This window comes from Pelophylax lessonae (genome assembly GCF_965119305.1).
Source record: "Pelophylax lessonae genome assembly, chromosome: 12".
NCBI lineage: Eukaryota > Metazoa > Chordata > Amphibia > Anura > Ranidae > Pelophylax > Pelophylax lessonae.
In genome coordinates, this window is record NC_138779.1 from 2031695 (window position 1) to 2051344 (window position 19650).

Below are 19650 nucleotides of genomic sequence, written 5' to 3' on the forward strand. Positions count from 1 at the left end.
CAATCCAGCTAAGCCAATTAACTAGCAGACTGCCATCCTCGAGCTCCAGAAGTACTATACACATTATCATAAGTGTAAACACAGCATCCATTGTAGATAACAGGTGAGTAAATCAGCATATTCAACAATGTATGGAAGACAGGTGGGTGAGCTGATGATATTAGCATCTGTTATGAGTCTGACTGTGTGAAGCCGTCTCTTATTGGCAGTAGGAAGCTAGGTCTAGAGTCCCAGAGTCTCCATATATTCCTTGAGATATATTGTTGATAATTCTTACTGTCCCATTTGAGTAATCCAATCCATATTCTCAGTGTCCATTAAGTCCATCATTTTCTTGGTCACCCTGTGCCCCAATTTTTTAGGTCCCAACATATTTGCGCAATGGTTTTTCAAATGCAATGTTTTTGGAACAAATACCTTTTTCTGAATTTTATTGCAAAAACAAAACACAAAACATAACCCGATTTTGGTACAATATAAATGATGGTGTTACGCCGAGTAAATAGATACCAAACATGTCACACTTTAAAAACGTGCACAGCTGTGTAACGGCGAAATATTATATAATTAGACCCCAAATCCCTCCTCTGCACTTAAAAGCATTCAAAACGCCAAGGTCGAGGCAATCAACTGCTTTTCATTTTTAAACATGGCGCCTCTTAAATCTGACGTAAGGTCACTACTTCCAGTTCCCTATATCATAGAGGTGAAGAGAGAGGTTCCAGACTTTGTTCGTCTTTATGATCCGCCCTTGGAAGCGCCGGCTGATCGATTGGGTGTCCCAGTGGGACGGAACAGCGCCATGAAGCCTTAGAAGGTGGCAGCAGAGATGTGGAGGGGGGGGGGGAGGAGCAGTCCATAGCCTCCTTCTGCTTAAAAAAGCAATCAAGCGGCTAGTTAGCTGCTAGGATTGCTTTACAAGAGAGGTGACCACCAGCTCTAAAAAAAAACAGTACTGGGGTGACGCCTGCAGCTGCATATCATCCGCTACAGCCATTTATAATCCAGTGACATACCAGGTACATGACTGGTCGGCAGCTGGTTTATAATCATAGCTTATCAGTGGTGGGCGGCACAGTGGTGTAGTGGTTAGCACTTTCACCTAGCAGCAAGAGGGTCACTGGTTTGAATCCCAACCACGACACTTCCTGCCTGGAGTTTGCATGTTCTCCCTGTGCCTGCGTGGATTTCCTCCGGGTACTCCGGTTTCCTCCCACACTCCAAAGACATGCTGGTAGGTTAATTGGATCCAGTATAAAAAAAATAAATAAAATTGGCCCTACTGTGTATGTATGTGAGTTAGGGACCTTAGATTGTAAGCTCCTTGAGGGCAGGGACTGATGTGAATGTGTAATGTATATGTAAAGCGCTGCGTAAAATTGACAGCGCTATATAAGTACCTGAAATAAATAAATAAATCAGTCTCTAGATGTGATGTGTGCATTTATCTTATTTTGTTTTTCATCCTTTTTTTTCCCTTTATTTTCCCCGGGTGATCCTGTGAATAACACGCTTTCTTTCCTAGGATGACCACACGTGTAACAGGGTGTTAGGACCCCACTGTATATATCTGGGAGGATAGCGGTTGTAGTTTCTGCAGGCACCACTGGATGTCACTGTTCACCCTGGTTTACTATTTTGTGAGATTCCTTCTATGGGTCTGTCTGACCTCACTAGTTGTCTGTCTGATCTGATGGCTTTATTTCTGAGTGATTGGCTTAGAAGAAGTGTGCAGATCAGGAGCTCCACCAATGACGGTACGCGTGTTCTGGGTGACAACACTGAAGACGGTCTCAGCATGGCAGCCAAGCAAGCAGCATTTTCAGCTGTCCCCAGTGGCCACCTTCATATAGTGTATAGAAGAGGATGAGGACTCACCTTGTTGAGGTAAATCTTCTGCGCTGAGTATGGACACGCCTCCTCCACCGCGCAGTCCAGGCAGCGGCTGCTGGCCCCGCTGGGCTGCAATAAAGTCAGAGGAAGTCGGTGAGAGATCCCGGCGGATACAATGTAACCAATAACTTCCTACAAAGAGAAGGATCAGCGATCGGCTTCACCCCACATTGGAGGAAAGGTCTTCTGATCTGCTGGTTCTGGGTCAATGACACCAATCCCACCCTGGGGTCAGGTATACCCACCAGCCGACCAATCATCAATCACTTCACCCTCTGATTAGTATTTCCAATAACCAGGATTCCCCCTCCTCCCCCACATACACAGGTATGCTCAGTCCAGCCATGCCTTCATGTTTATAGAAGGACCAGGAGAGACCCAGAGAACTTTCCACCAACCCCATATAGAGTATCTCTAGTCTGAGAGCCCCCGGAGCCCCACCTGAGGGTCTGCAGTACAATGTGTGGCCCCTGGACCCCATGGGGAGATTTAGTAAAACTAGAGAGTGCAGAATCTGGTGCAGCTGTGCATGGGAGCCAATCAGCTTCCAGGATTTATTATCAAACCTTCATTGAACAAACTAAAGTTAGAAGCTGATTGGCTGTCATGCACAGCTGCACCAGATTCGGAGAGCTCCAGTTTTAGTAACTCAACCCCCATAGGTGGTGGAAACACTGGATTGTAAAGGGACTGCAAAGGCAAAGGCAGTGATCCCCAGCAGTCTCTTGTAACATGTTCCCATTCACTTCCATGTTCCGTAGCATGACTCCAGTCTCCAACCACAGCTGTACTATGTCTGCAGTCTCTGATCGTCTCCTGTACCATGTCTGCAGTCTCTGACCATCTCCTGTACCATGTCTGCAGTCTCTGACCATCTCTTGTATCATGTCTGCAGTCTCTGATCATCTCCTGTACTATGTCTGCAGTCTCTGACCATCTCCTGTACCATTTCTGCAGTCTCTGACCATCTCCTGTACTATATCTGCAGTCTCTGATCGTCTCCTGTACCATGTCTGCAGTCTCTGACCGTCTCCTGTACTAGGTCTCCAGTCTCTGACCATCTCCTGTACTAGGTCTCCAGTCTCTGACCATCTCCTGTACCATGTCTGCAGTCTCTGACCGTCTCCTGTACTATGTCTGCAGTCTCTGACCATCTCCTGTACTATATCTGCAGTCTCTGACCATCTCCTGTACTATATCTGCAGTCTCTGATCGTCTCCTGTACCATGTCTGCAGTCTCTGACCGTCTCCTGTACTAGGTCTCCAGTCTCTGACCATCTCCTGTACTATATCTGCAGTCTCTGACCGTCTCCTGTACCATGTCTGCAGTCTCTGACCATCTCCTGTACCATGTCTGCAGTCTCTGACCGTCTCCTGTACCATGTCTGCAGTCTCTGACCGTCTCCTGTACCATGTCTGCAGTCTCTGACCGTCTCCTGTACCATGTCTGCAGTCTCTGACCGTCTCCTGTACTAGGTCTCCAGTCTCTGACCATCTCCTGTACTAGGTCTCCAGTCTCTGACCATCTCCTGTACTATATCTGCAGTCTCTGACCATCTCCTGTACTATATCTGCAGTCTCTGACCGTCTCCTGTACTATGCCTGCAGTCTCTGACCATCTCCTGTACCATGTCTGCAGTCTCTGACCGTCTCCTGTACCATGTCTGCAGTCTCTGACCGTCTCCTGTACCATGTCTGCAGTCTCTGACCGTCTCCTGTACCATGTCTGCAGTCTCTGACCGTCTCCTGTACTAGGTCTCCAGTCTCTGACCGTCTCCTGTACTAGGTCTCCAGTCTCTGACCATCTCCTGTACTATATCTGCAGTCTCTGACCATCTCCTGTACTCTATCTGCAGTCTCTGACCGTCTCCTGTACTATGCCTGCAGTCTCTGACCATCTCCTGTACCATGTCTGCAGTCTCTGACCATCTCCTGTACAATGTCTGCAGTCTCTGACAGTCTCCTGTAGTATGTCTGCAGTCTCTGACCATCTCCTGTACTATATCTGCAGTCTCTGACCATCTCCTGTACCATGTCTGCAGTCTCTGACCGTCTCCTGTACTATGTCTGCAGTCTCTGACCGTCTCCTGTACTATGTCTGCAGTCTCTGACCGTCTCCTGTACTATGTCTGCAGTCTCTGACCGTCTCCTGTAACATGTCTGCAGTCTCTGACCATCTCCTGTACCATGTCTGCAGTCTCTGACCGTCTCCTGTACCATGTCTGCAGTCTCTGACCGTCTCCTGTACCATGTCTGCAGTCTCTGACCGTCTCCTGTACCATGTCTGCAGTCTCTGACCGTCTCCTGTACTAGGTCTCCAGTCTCTGACCGTCTCCTGTACTAGGTCTCCAGTCTCTGACCATCCCCTGTACTATATCTGCAGTCTCTGACCATCTCCTGTACTCTATCTGCAGTCTCTGACCGTCTCCTGTACTATGCCTGCAGTCTCTGACCATCTCCTGTACCATGTCTGCAGTCTCTGACCATCTCCTGTACAATGTCTGCAGTCTCTGACAGTCTCCTGTAGTATGTCTGCAGTCTCTGACCATCTCCTGTACTATATCTGCAGTCTCTGACCATCTCCTGTACCATGTCTGCAGTCTCTGACCGTCTCCTGTACTATGTCTGCAGTCTCTGACCGTCTCCTGTACTATGTCTGCAGTCTCTGACCGTCTCCTGTAACATGTCTGCAGTCTCTGACCGTCTCCTGTACAATGTCTACAGTCTCTGACAGTCTCCTGTACTATGTCTGCAGTCTCTGACCGTCTCCTGTACAATGTCTACAGTCTCTGACAGTCTCCTTAACTATGTCTGCAGTCTCCAACCAAAGCTGTACTATTAGTAAATCAACCCCCATAGGTGGTGGAAACACTGGATTGTAAAGGGACTGCAAAGGCAAAGGCAGTGATCCCCAGCAGTCTCCTGTAACATGTTCCCATTCACTTCCATGTTCCGTAGCATGACTCCAGTTTCCAACCACAGCTGTACTATGTCTGCAGTCTCTGATCGTCTCCTGTACCATGTCTGCAGTCTCTGACCGTCTCCTGTACCATGCCTGCAGTCTCTGACCGTCTCCTGTACTAGGTCTCCAGTCTCTGACCATCTCCTGTACCATGTCTGCAGTCTCTGACCATCTCCTGTGCTATGTCTGCAGTCTCTGACCGTCTCCTGTACCATGTCTGCAGTCTCTGACTGTCATTCCATTAGACACACGGCTGTTATCTCCACACTATTCATTCACCTTGAAAGTGTAACTCCAGCCAAACTTTTTTTTTATTGATGTCTGTGATCCTGCTGATGGATACACAGCTCTGCACCATGCCCAGCAAAGTGTCCCCCCGACACCCCCTTATAGTCATAAAGAGCCTTCAAAATCATCCTGGAGGACATAGCAGGGGGTGCACTTACTTTATTCTCCTTGGTGAAGTGGGAGACCGCTCCGAATGAAGACACCTTCACACACCTAGGAGGAGGAGAGAAGCGATTCGCTGTGTTGGTGTCACAAGGGAAGAACATAAAATGGAACTCAACTCTGTCTGAGGCCACCAACTGAAAACTTTATTTAATTCAATTTTAATATTCAAAGCAAACTCCCCATCCATCCAACCATCCATCCATCCAACCATCCATCCATCCATGTCTTCATCCATCCATCCATCTATCCAACCACCCATCCATGTCTTCATCCATCCATCTATCCAACCACCCATCCATGTCTTCATCCATCCATCTATCCAACCACCCATCCATGTCTTCATCCATTCATCTATCCAACCATCCATCCATGTCTTCATCCATCCATCTATACAACCACCCATCCATGTCTTCATCCATCCATCTATCCAACCATCCATCCATGTCTTCATCCATCCATCTATACAACCACCCATCCATGTCTTCATCCATCCATCTATACAACCACCCATCCATGTCTTCATCCATCCATCTATCCAACCACCCATCCATGTCTTCATCCATCCATCTATCCAACCACCCATCCATGTCTTCATCCATTCATCTATCCAACCATCCATCCATGTCTTCATCCATCCATCTATCCAACCACCCTTCCATGTCTTCATCCATCCATCTATCCAACCACTCATCCATGTCTTCATCCATCCATCTATCCAACCATCCATCCATGTCTTCATCCATCCATCTATCCAACCATCCATCCATGTCTTCATCCATCCATCTATCCAACCACCCATCCATGTCTTCATCCATCCATCTATCCAACCACCCATCCGTGTCTTCATCCATCCATCCATGTCTTCATCCATCCATCTATGTCTACATCCATCCATCTATCCATCCAACCATCCATCCATCAATGTCGTCATCCATTCATCTATCCAACCACCCATCCATGTCTTCATCCATCCATCTATCCATCCATCCATCCATGTCTTCATCCATTCATCTATCCAACCACCCATCCATGTCTTCATCCATCCATTCATCCAACCATCCATCCATGTCTTCATCCATCCATTCATCTATCCAACCACCCATCCAGGTCTTCATCCATCAATCTATCCAACCACCCATCCATGTCTTCATCCATCCATCTATCCAACCACCCATCCGTGTCTTCTTCCATCCATCTATCCAACCATCCATCCGTGTCTTCATCCATCCATCTATCCAACCACCCATCCATGTCTTCATCCATCCATCTATCCAACCACCCATCCGTGTCTTCTTCCATCCATCTATTCAACCACCCATCCATGTCTTCATCCATCCATTCATCTATCCAACCACCCATCCATGTCTTCATCCATCAATCTATCCAACCACCCATCCAGGTCTTCATCCATCAATCTATCCAACCACCCATCCATGTCTTCATCCATCCATCTATCCAACCACCCATCCGTGTCTTCTTCCATCCATCTATTCAACCACCCATCCATCCATGTCTTCATCCATCCATCTATCCAACCATCCATCCATGTCTTCATCCATCCATCTATCCAACCACCCATCCATGTTTTCATTTATCCATCTATCCATCCACCCATCCATGTCTTCATCCATCCATCTATCCAACCACCCATCCATGTCTTCATCCATCCATCTATCCAACCACCCAACCATGTCTTCATCCATCCATCTATCCAACCACCCATCCATGTCTTCATCCATCCATCTATCCAACCACCCAACCATGTCTTCATCCATCCATTCATCTATCCAACCACCCATCCATGTCTTCATCCATCAATCTATCCAACCACCCATCCAGGTCTTCATCCATCAATCTATCCAACCACCCATCCATGTCTTCATCCATCCATCTATCCAACCACCCATCAATCTATCCAACCACCCATCCATGTCTTCATCCATCCATCTATCCAACCAACCATCCATGTCTTCATCCATCCATCTATCCAACCACCCATCAATCTATCCAACCACCCATCCATGTCTTCATCCATCCATCTATCCAACCACCCATCCATGTCTTCATCCATCCATCAATCCATCCAACCATCCATCCATGTCTTCATCCATCCATCTATCCAACCATCCATCCATGTCTTCATCCATCCAACCACCCATCCATGTCTTCATCCATCCATCTATCCAACCACCCATCCATGTCTTCATCCATCCATCTATCCAACCATCCATCCATGTCTTCATCCATCCATCTATCCAACCATCCATCCATGTCTTCATCCATCCATCTATCCAACCACCCTTCCATGTCTTCATCCATCCATCTATCCAACCACCCATCCGTGTCTTCATCCATCCATCTATCCAACCACCCATCCGTGTCTTCATCCATTCATCTATCCAACCACCCATCCGTGTCTTCATCCATCCATCTATCCAACCACCCATCCGTGTCTTCATCCATCCATCTATACAACCACCCATCCATGTCTTCATCCATTCATCTATCCAACCACCCATCCGTGTCTTCATCCATCCATCTATCCAACCATCCATCCGTGTCTTCATCCATCCATCTATACAACCACCCATCCATGTCTTCATCCATCCATCTATCCAACCACCCATCCATGTCTTCATCCATCCATCTATCCAACCACCCATCCATGTCTTCATCCATCCATCTATCCAACCATCCATCCGTGTCTTCATCCATCCATCTATACAACCACCCATCCATGTCTTCATCCATTCATCTATCCAACCACCCATCCGTGTCTTCATCCATCCATCTATACAACCACCCATCCATGTCTTCATCCATCCATCTATCCAACCACCCATCCGTGTCTTCATCCATTCATCTATCCAACCACCCATCCGTGTCTTCATCCATCCATCTATACAACCACCCATCCATGTCTTCATCCATCCATCTATCCAACCACCCATCCGTGTCTTCTTCCATCCATCTATCCAACCACCCATCCATGTCTTCATCCATCCATCTATCCAACCATCCATCCATGTCTTCATCCATCCATCTATCCAACCACCCATCCGTGTCTTCTTCCATCCATCTATCCAACCACCCATCCATGTCTTCATCCATCCATCTATCCAACCATCCATCCATGTTTTCATTTATCCATCTATCCAACCACCCATCCATGTCTTCATCCATCCATCTATCCAACCACCCATCCATGTCTTCATCCATCCATTCATCCAACCATCCATCCATGTCTTCATCCATCAATCTATCCAACCACCCATCCAGGTCTTCATCCATCAATCTATCCAACCACCCATCCATGTCTTCATCCATCCATCTATCCAACCACCCATCCATGTCTTCATCCATCAATCTATCCAACCACCCATCCAGGTCTTCATCCATCAATCTATCCAACCACCCATCCATGTCTTCATCCATCCATCTATCCAACCACCCATCCGTGTCTTCTTCCATCCATCTATTCAACCACCCATCCATCCATGTCTTCATCCATCCATCTATCCAACCATCCATCCATGTCTTCATCCATCCATCTATCCAACCACCCATCCATGTTTTCATTTATCCATCTATCCATCCATCTATCCAACCACCCATCCATGTCTTCATCCATCCATCTATCCAACCACCCAACCATGTCTTCATCCATCCATCTATCCAACCAACCATCCATGTCTTCATCCATCCATCTATCCAACCACCCATCAATCTATCCAACCACCCATCCATGTCTTCATCCATCCATCTATCCAACCACCCATCCATGTCTTCATCCATCCATCAATCCATCCAACCATCCATCCATGTCTTCATCCATCCATCTATCCAACCATCCATCCATGTCTTCATCCATCCAACCACCCATCCATGTCTTCATCCATCCATCTATCCAACCACCCATCCATGTCTTCATCCATCCATCTATCCAACCACCCATCCATCTATTCAACCACATATGCATACTTTCATCTATCCATCCATCTATCCAACCAACCACCCATCCATCTATCCAACTATCCATCCATGTCTTCAACCATTTATCCAACCATCAATCCATGTCTTCATCCATCCATCTATCCAACCACCCATCCATGTCTTCATCCATCCTCCTATCCAACCACCCATCCATCTATCCAACCACCTATCCATGTCTTCATCCATCCATCTATCCAACCACCCATCCATCTCTTCATCCATCCATCCATCCATCCATCTATCCAACCAACCATCCATCTCTTCATCCATCCATGATTCATGTGGCATTTACTTCCTGGAATCCATCTTCCCTTAGCTCAGGCATGCAGGCAGGAGGGTGTGCTTAGCTGTGAAAGCCCCTCCTCCCATGAAGACTCTTGGGATCTATGACATTATTGTGGCCTAGGTCAGAAACCAGGAAGACACTGAAGAAATGTAAAACCAGTAAATCTCCCTTCCTCTCTCTGTATAATGATTGGAGGATGAGGATTACACGGAGTTCCTGGTGATTGGGGGAGGGGAGGTTCCACTTTCAGGATAAAGCCGCGTCCATTATACCGGAAGCAGCGATATGTGAGCTCAGCGGAACAATCAGAGGGCAGAAAGGGAATCCTGAGATAATGAATATTAGAATCGGATTGTGTTCCAGATCTCTCCAGGTTCGGCTTCCATTCACACCAATTACATAGAAAGCCCATCATCAGCCATAGGACATGAATGTGAACACGGAGCCGGCGGGTGTGGGGTGAGGATATGAATGTGAATACAGAGCAGGCTGGTGTGGGGTGACTCTGGCCTGAACTCTGTGGGTTATTGATAAAGGTGGGAACCTGCACATACACAAGCTTTTGGGTTTAGTTATCTTCCTACAAGCGCACATAGCGATAGCGGCATGCAGTAATGGCCATCAACAGCAACGATCGCTGCATGCCCCAGATCTGCACCCCCCGCACTCGGGGAAAGTCATCCTACCTTTGTTTGCCCATCCAGTAACAGATCAGGTCGATGTCATGGCAGGATTTGGCCAGCAGAGAAAACGTGCTTTCACTCTCATTCCGCCAGTTTCCTCGCACAAACGAGTGCGCAAAATGCCAGAATCCCACCTTCACAGCAAGAAAAAAAACTTTATTTATAGAATGCAGAATGACACATTACATACCCCAAACCCCATATTACATACCCCAACCACGCATTACATACCCCAACCCCCATATTACATACCCCAACCCCCATATTACATACCCCAACCACGCATTACATACCCCAACCCCCATATTACATACCCCAACCACGCATTACATACCCCAACCCCCATATTACATACCCCAACCCCCATATTACATACCCCAACCACGCATCAAATACCCCAACCACGCGTCACATACCCCAACCACGCGTCACATACCCCAACCACACATTTCATACCCCAACCACGCATTACATACCCCAACCCCCATATTACATACCCCAACCACGCATTACATACCCCAACCCCCATATTACATACCCCAACCACGCATCAAATACCCCAACCACGCGTCACATACCCCAACCATGCATCAAATACCCCAACCATACATTTCATACCCCAACAACGCATAAAATTCCCCAACCATGCATCACATACCCCCAACCACGCATCAAATACCCCAACCACGCATCAAATACCCCAACCACGCATCAAATACCCCAACCACGCATCACATACCCCAACCACGCATCACATACCCCAACCACGCGTCACATACCCCAACCACGCGTCACATACCCCAACCACGCGTCACATACCCCAACCACGCGTCACATACCCCAACCACGCATCACATACCGCAACCATACATCACATACCCCAGCCACGCATCAAATACCCCAACCATACATTTCATACCCCAACCACGCGTCACATACCCCAACCCCGCGTCACATACCCCAATCATGCGTCACATACCCCAACCATGCGTCACATACCCCAACCACGTGTCACATACCCCAACCACGCATGACATACCCCAACCACGCATGACATACCCCAACCACGCGTCACATACCCCAACCACGCATCACATACCCCAATGACATGTATCAATATGTCTGCAGGTGTGAGAAGTGTGGGGGCAACCATAGATAATAGTGACAGTTGAAGGGAAGCCCTATATGTGCTGCAGCGAGGCCCATCACCCATCCCTCTATTCAGAATCTGATCAGATCTTCACCGACTTTGAGAATAAGGAGCCCACACAATGGACAATATTCGGTTATTTAGACCTAGATCAACGTTTATAGTCCAATATTTGACCCCTGATGGAAGACATTACTTGTCCAGCTCTTCTCATTGGATACTTACTGGCTCCATGTGCTGGATGTGGACAATGTCCCCAATAACTCCAGAATCGATCAGTTCCTAAAGACAAGGACACAATGAGATGAGGAGAGAGCAGAGAATGTTCTAGCAATCAATTTTATATTTATAACCCTGAGGACAAATCAGAGGATTATCCATAGAATTCAATGTCACTGAGAGCACCGCATGGGCTGGCCATCCAGGAATGATCATTGATAACAGACTCAATTCACAATCTTTATATGGATAATGTCACAAATCTCCATGGACTCAGCTGGGACTGTTACTTTAAGGATCCTTATCCCGGTGTGTTAGCTTTGTGAATTGAGCCGAATGTCTTCCTCCCTTTCCCTCCCCCGCAAAACCAACACATGGACTGGATTAGTCATTATCTGTAATTTATGGTGTGCAATCTTCAATTAGAGAACAGCCTCATATGTTCTGAATTGTCATTTATGTAGTGAATGATTATTCAGTGGTCACCAGCCATCTTCTCAGGCAGGCTCATATAAGGTGTACAGGAGACAGAGAGGAGCACACCATGCCCTGAGCTCCCTCTGGTGGCCGGTCACACAAATCCATGCCATGGCAGAGGTCACATGGTCTTTGCCAGAATGGGTTTTGGGATGGACGGCACAAGTCCTGCCCTTCAGTTCTGATCACATGACCAATAATTTATCATCAATCCAGGCCACCGGCCACCAGAGGAACTCGTGGCAGCACTTCCTGCAGAAACATGCGTGTTATAGTTTTCCTCCGATAAGAACAATCGTTTGGAACTTGCACTATATTATAATTCCAACATGAAGCATAGTACAAAGTTTTTTTGTTTTGTTTTATAAAGTGAAAAGTTTTCTATGTTTGTTAGTTTGTTGTGTTTCCACCATTAGCCAACCTGACACCCGGGCAGGCTGACCATGATGGGGTTACATAGCCACATAGTTACATAGTTACATAGTTAGTGAGGTTGAAAAAAGACATCAGCCCATCCAGTTCAACCTATGATGTGTGTGTTTGCTGTTAACCGTACATTGTATACCCCCGTATGTTGTACATTGTATACCCCCTGTATGTTGTACATTGTATACCCCCCTATGTTGTACATTGTATACCCCTGTATGTTGTACATTGTATACCCCTGTATGTAGTACATTGTATACCGCTGTATGTTGTACATTGTATACCCCTGTATGTTGTACATTGTATACCCCTGTATGTTGTACATTGTATACCCCTGTATGTTGTACATTGTATACCCCCTGTATGTTGTACATTGTATACCCCTGTATGTTGTACATTGTATACCCCCCTATGTTGTACATTGTATACCCCCCTATGTTGTACATTGTATACCCCTGTATGTTGTACATTGTATACCCCCTGTATGTTGTACATTGTATACCCCCTGTATGTTGTGGTCTTTAATGTGCCCATCTAATAGTTTTTTGAAACCATCGATGCTCCCTGCTGATACCACTGTTTGTGGAAGAGAATTCCACATCCTTACTGCTCTAACAGTAAAGAACCCTTTACGTATTTTAAGGTTAAACCGCCTTTCCTCTAGTTTTAGTGAGTGGCCACGTGTCTTATTGTATTCCCTTTCTCTGAATAGTTTGTTCCTTATGCTAGGGTCACCAGTACAGTATTTGTACATTGATATCATATCCCCCCTCAATCGTCTCTTCTCCAGAGAGAATATGTTCAGTGCTTGTAGTCTTTCCTCATAGCGGATGTCCTCCATTCCCCTAATTATTTTTGTTGCCCTTCTCTGGACTCACTCCAGTTCCAGCACATCCTTCCTGAGGACCGGTGCCCAGAAATGGACAGCATACTCCAGATGTGGCCGGACCAGAGTCTACAGGGTCACATTACTGCTGGCAGTTTGGCCAAACATGAACAAAAAGCATGCAGGTTAAATCTCCAACATCACTGCTGAGCCAAGGCCCCCCTGTTGACCAGATGGAGCCCAGAATGGCAGTACTGTCTGTACCCCTCCATCGGGGGCCCTGAGTGTCCCCAATATTCTTATATTCCTGTCCTCATCAGGAGACAGACTGAAGACCTTTCTAATGGTTTATCTCCATCTACAGCTGTGACCTGTGGGGAGCAACATTGTCCATAATATAAAAATCCAGTGCTGCAACTCTTAGACTTAATATGAGATATGGGACATTCCCATTTGTGCCAAGACAACAGCCGGACAGGCATCCAAATAGAAAGAGGTTGACAACCATGATTTCGAAGCACATACTGTAAGAGCCTCTTTATTACATACCCATTAGAAATAAAAAGGATCCAGAACACAAGAGATGCTGACGCGTTTCTGCCCTCGTGGGCCTTAGTTGTAGGTATGTGTACAGGAACGCGTCAGCATCTCTTGTGTTCTGGATCCTTTTTATTTCTAATGGGTTTGTAATAAAGAAGCTCCTATGTGCATTGAACACCTGGTTGCCGATCTCTATTTGCGAGATACATTGTCAATCCATTGAGAAGATGTCGGTCATATCACATGGTAGTCAATGTGCCAATAATTTTGACTGAATATTTTGAAGGCATGGATGGCGCCATTGGTAAGAATGTGACGTTTTACTGTGGGCTGTGGATGCCCACATTAACAAGACCCAAAGGAAGCAAAGTTCACCCTTCCTGTTAATCTAGTGAAGGATTTCGATTCTTTATTGGAGCGGGAACTTCTTTTAACCTTTAAATGACTCTCAAATACGATGATAACTGATCATTAACCGACTTCAATGGTGAGAAAAGTCACCTTCGTTCTCAGCAAGAACTAATCATTAACAGGGAATATAGCAAAGTACAGCACAGAGATCATCAACAAGAAGAGGTCCATGTTCCCGGGATACAGGACAAGGACCACCAGCTACAATACCAGAGAACTGCGATGGAGGGGGAGGGGTGCTGCAGAGTTCTGAAGATTCGGCTATATTTTACTTATGATGGCCGACATTTGGAAGATTCAATATACCCGGATCTTTCATTGGTTTACTACTGGACACATTAGATGGTGTGTCAGGAGGTCAAAGGTCATCTGAAGGGTGCCTTGGACTGCCTGACCACACACAGTGCAAACTCAGGAGATGGGTGATGGCATGTGAGATCAATAAGTTACCAGTGTCTTATGACTTAGCAATGCCACCCACCATTCTTCTATCCTGATGATTCCTTATAGGCGATATCAGTTATTCACATATACAATGATCAGCCATAACACTATGACCCCCCACCTAATATTGAGTGTATCCCTCTTTTTCTGTCAAAACAGCCCTGACCCATTGAGCCATATACTCCACTAGACCTCTGAAGGTATGCTGTGGTATCTGGCACCATGCTTGAACTCCATCAATGAGCCTTCCCTTCCCATCTCCATCAATAAACCTTCTCTTCCCGTCTCCATCAATAAACCTTCCCTTCCCGTCTCCATCAATAAACCTTCCCTTCCCGTCTCCATCAATGAGCCTTCACTCAGCCCCTCCATCAATGAGCCTTCCCTCCCCACCTTCATCAATGGGCCTTCCCTCTCCACCTCTATCAATGAGCCTTCCCTCCCCCACCTCCATCAATGAGCCCTCCCTCCCCACCACCATCAATGAGCTTTCTCTCCCACCTCCATCAATGAGCCCTCCCTCCCCACCTCCATCAATGAGCCCTCCTTCCCCACCTCCATCAATGAGCCTTCCCTCCCCACCTCCATCAATGAGCCCTCCCTCCCCCACCTCCATCAATAAGCCCTCCCTCCCACCTCCATCAATGAGCCCTCCCTCCCCACCTCCATCAATGAGCCTTCTCTCCCCACCTTCATCAATGAGCCTTCCCTCCCCACCTCCATCAATGAGCCTTTCCTCCCCACCTCCATCAATAAGCTCTCCCTCCCCCACCTCCATCAATGAACCCTCCCTCTCCCACTTCCATTAATGAGTCTTCCCTCCCACCTCCATCAATGAGTCTTCCCTTCTCACCTCTATCAATGAGCCTTCCCTCTCCCCACCTCCATCAATGAGTCTTCCCTCCTCACCTCCATCAATGAGCCTTCTCTCCCCACCTTCATCAATGAGCCTTCCCTCCCCACCTCCATCAATGAGCCTTCCCTCCCCCACCTCCATCAATGAGTCTTCCCCCCACCTCCATCAATGAGTCTTCCCTTCTCACCTCTATCAATGAGCCTTCCCTCTCCCCACCTCCATCAATGAGCCCTCCCTCCTCACCTCCATCAATGAGCCTTCTCTCCCCACCTTCATCAATGAGCCTTCCCTCCCCACCTCCATCAATGAGCCTTCCCTCCCCCACCTCCATCAATGAGCCTTCCCTCCCCACCTCCATCAATGAGCCTTCCCTCCCCCACCTCCATCAATGAGCCTTCCCTCCCCATCGCCATCAATGAGCCTTCCTTCCCCACCTCCATCAATGAACCCTCCCTCTCCCACTTCCATCAATGAGTCTCATCACCTCCATTATTGAGCCTTCTCCTCCCACCTCCATCAATGAGCATTTCCTTCCCACCTCCATCAATTGGCCTTCCCTCCCCACCTCCATCAATGAGCCTTCCCTCCCCACCTCCATCAATGGGTCTCATCACCTCCATTATTGAGCCTTCTCTTCCCACCTCCATCAATGAGCATTTCCTTCCCACCTCCATCATTAAGCCTTCACTCAGCACCTCCATCAATGAGCCTTTCCTTCCCACCTACATCAATGAGCCTTTCCTCCCCACCTCCATCAATGAGCCCTCCCTCCCCCACCTCCATCAATCAGTCGTCGTCCCCCCCCCCCGTCCTCCATCAATGAGTCTTCCCTCCCCACCTCCAACAATAAGCCTTCCCTTCCCACCTACATCAATGACCCCTGCCCCCACCACCTCTATCAATTGAGCCTTCCTCTCCACCTTCATAAATGAGCCTTGCGCCCCCCCCCCCCTCCATCAATGAGGCTTCTCTCCTCACCTCCATCAATAAGCTTTGATCTCCCATGACCCTGTCACTAGTTGGCCAGTTCTCCTTCGTTGGACCACTTTTGGTCATGCCTAACCACAGCAGACTGCGAACATCCCACAAGAGCTGCAGTGTTGGAGTTGCTCTGACCCAGTCGTCTAGACATTACAATTTGGTCCTTGTCAGAGCCCCTCCAATCCCTACACTTGCCAATGTTTTCTGCTTCCAACACATTCACTTCAGGGACAACATGTTCACCTACTGAATGATGAATTTTAAATTATTTCAAAGTCCTTCATAAATATTGCAAAAAAGCGCAATCTTACCTTTATTTGTATGGACACCGGATGGTAGCGCAAAACGTGTCCCACCGCCAGCATGACTCCGTTCTCTTTACACGTGGAGACAATTTCAGCGCAATCCTCCGGAGTCACCTACATGGAGGATCAGAGAAGAGAAGTCACCTACATGGAGGATCAGAGAAGAGAAGTCACCTACATGGAGGATCAGAGAAGAGAAGTCACCTACATGGAGGATCAGAGAAGAGAAGTCACCTACATGGAGGATCAGGTAGAAAAGTCACCTACATGGAGGATCAGAGAAGAGAAATCACCTACATGGAGGATCACAGAAGAGAAGTCACCTACATGGAGGATCAGAGAAGAGAAGTCACCTACATGGAGGATCAGAGAAGAGAAGTCACCTACATGGAGGATCAGAGAAGAGAAGTCACCTACATGGAGGATCAGAGAAGAGAAGTCACCTACATGGAGGATCAGAGAAGAGAAGTCACCTACATGGAGGATCAGAGAAGAGAAGTCATCTACATGGAGGATCAGAGAAGAGAAGTCACCTACATGGAGGATCAGAGAAGAGAAGTCACCTACATGGAGGATCAGAAAAGAGAAGTCACCTACATTGAGGATCAGATAGAGAAGTCACCTACATGGAGGATCAGAGAAGAGAAGTCACCTACATGAAGGATCAGAGAAGAGAAGTCACCTACATGGAGGATCAGAGAAGAGAAGTCACCTACATGGAGGATTAGAGAAGAGAAGTCACCTACATGGAGGATCAGAGAAGAGAAGTCACCTACATGGAGGATCAGAGAAGAGAAGTCACCTACATGGAGGATCAGAGAAGAGAAGTCACCTACATGGAGGATCAGAGAAGAGAAATCATCTACATGGAGGATCAGAGAAGAGAAGTCACCTACATGGAGGATCAGAGAAGAGAAGTCACCTACATGGAGGATCAGAGAAGAGAAGTCACCTACATGGAGGATCAGAAAAGAGAAGTCACCTACATTGAGGATCAGATAGAGAAGTCACCTACATGGAGGATCAGAGAAGAGAAGTCACCTACATGGAGGATCAGAGAAGAGAAGTCACCTACATGGAGGATCAGAAAAGAGAAATCATCTACATGGAGGATCAGAGAAGAGAAGTCACCTACATGGAGGATCAGAGAAGAGAAGTCACCTACATGGAGGATCAGAGAAGAGAAGTCACCTACATGGAGGATCAGAGAAGAGAAGTCACCTACATGGAGGATCAGAGAAGAGAAGTCACCTACATGGAGGATCAGAGAAGAGAAGTCACCTACATGGAGGATCAGAAAAGAGAAGTCACCTACATTGAGGATCAGATAGAGAAGTCACCTACATGGAGGATCAGAGAAGAGAAGTCACCTACATGAAGGATCAGAGAAGAGAAGTCACCTACATGGAGGATCAGAGAAGAGAAGTCACCTACATGGAGGATTAGAGAAGAGAAGTCACCTACATGGAGGATCAGAGAAGAGAAGTCACCTACATGGAGGATCAGAGAAGAGAAGTCACCTACATGTAGGATCAGAGAAGAGAAGTCACCTACATTGAGGATCAGATAGAGAAGTCACCTACATGGAGGATCAGAGAAGAGAAGTCACCTACATGTAGGATCAGAGAAGAGAAGTCACCTACATGGAGGATCAGATAGAGAAGTCACCTACATGGAGGATCAGAGAAGAGAAGTCACCTACATGGAGGATCAGAGAAGAGAAGTCACCTACATGGAGGATCAGAGAAGAGAAGTCACCTACATTGAGGATCAGATAGAGAAGTCATCTACATGGAGGATCAGAGAAGAGAAGTCACCTACATGGAGGATCAGATAGAGAAGTCACCTACATGGAGAATCAGAGAAGTCACCTACATGGAGGATCAGAGAAGTCACCTACATGGAGGATCAGAGAAGAGAAGTCACCTACATGGAGGATCAGAGAAGAGAAGTCACCTACATTGAGGATCAGATAGAGAAGTCACCTACATGGAGGATCAGAGAAGAGAAGTCACCTACATGGAGGATCAGAGAAGAGAAGTCACCTACATGGAGGATCAGAGAAGAGAAGTCACCTACATGGAGGATCAGAGAAGTCACCTACATGGAGGATCAGAGAAGAGAAGTCACCTACATGGAGGATCAGAGAAGAGAAGTCACCTACATGGAGGATTAGAGAAGAGAAGTCACCTACATGGAGGATCAGGGAAGAGAAGTCACCTACATGGAGGATCAGAGAAGTCACCTACATGGAGGATCAGAGAAGTCACCTACATGGAGGATCAGAGAAGAGAAGTCACCTACATGGAGGATCAGGGAAGAGAAGTCACCTACATGGAGGATCAGGGAAGAGAAGTCACCTACATGGAGGATCAGAGAAGAGAAGTCACCTACATGGAGGATCAGAGAAGTCACCTACATGGAGGATCAGGGAAGAGAAGTCACCTACATGGAGGATCAGGGAAGAGAAGTCACCTACATGGAGGATCAGAGAAGAGATGTCACCTACATGGAGGATCAGAGAAGAGAAGTCACCTACATGGAGGATCAGAGAAGAGAAGTCACCTACATGGAGGATCAGAAAAGAGAAGTCACCTACATGGAGGATCAGAAAAGAGAAATCATCTACATGGAGGATCAGAGAAGAGAAGTCACCTACATGGAGGATCAGAGAAGTCACCTACATGGAGGATCAGATAGAGAAGTCACCTACATGGAGGATCAGAGAAGAGAAGTTACCTACAT

The 19650-nt window shown here is 47.1% G+C and overlaps 1 protein-coding gene across 1 annotated transcript in view; it reads right to left on the reverse strand.

Moving 5' to 3' along the window:
- Positions 1-19650, reverse strand: part of LOC309568734 (putative oxidoreductase YteT) — a 200688-nt gene that overhangs the window by 104989 nt on the left and 76049 nt on the right. The window contains exons 7-11 of the mRNA XM_082274484.1: positions 16912-17019; positions 11646-11702; positions 10274-10404; positions 5302-5356; positions 1879-1962 (exon numbers count right to left, since the gene is read on the reverse strand). Of these exons, the coding sequence (XP_082130610.1) occupies positions 1879-1962; positions 5302-5356; positions 10274-10404; positions 11646-11702; positions 16912-17019 (435 nt within the window). The remainder of the gene's footprint in view (positions 1-1878; positions 1963-5301; positions 5357-10273; positions 10405-11645; positions 11703-16911; positions 17020-19650) is intronic.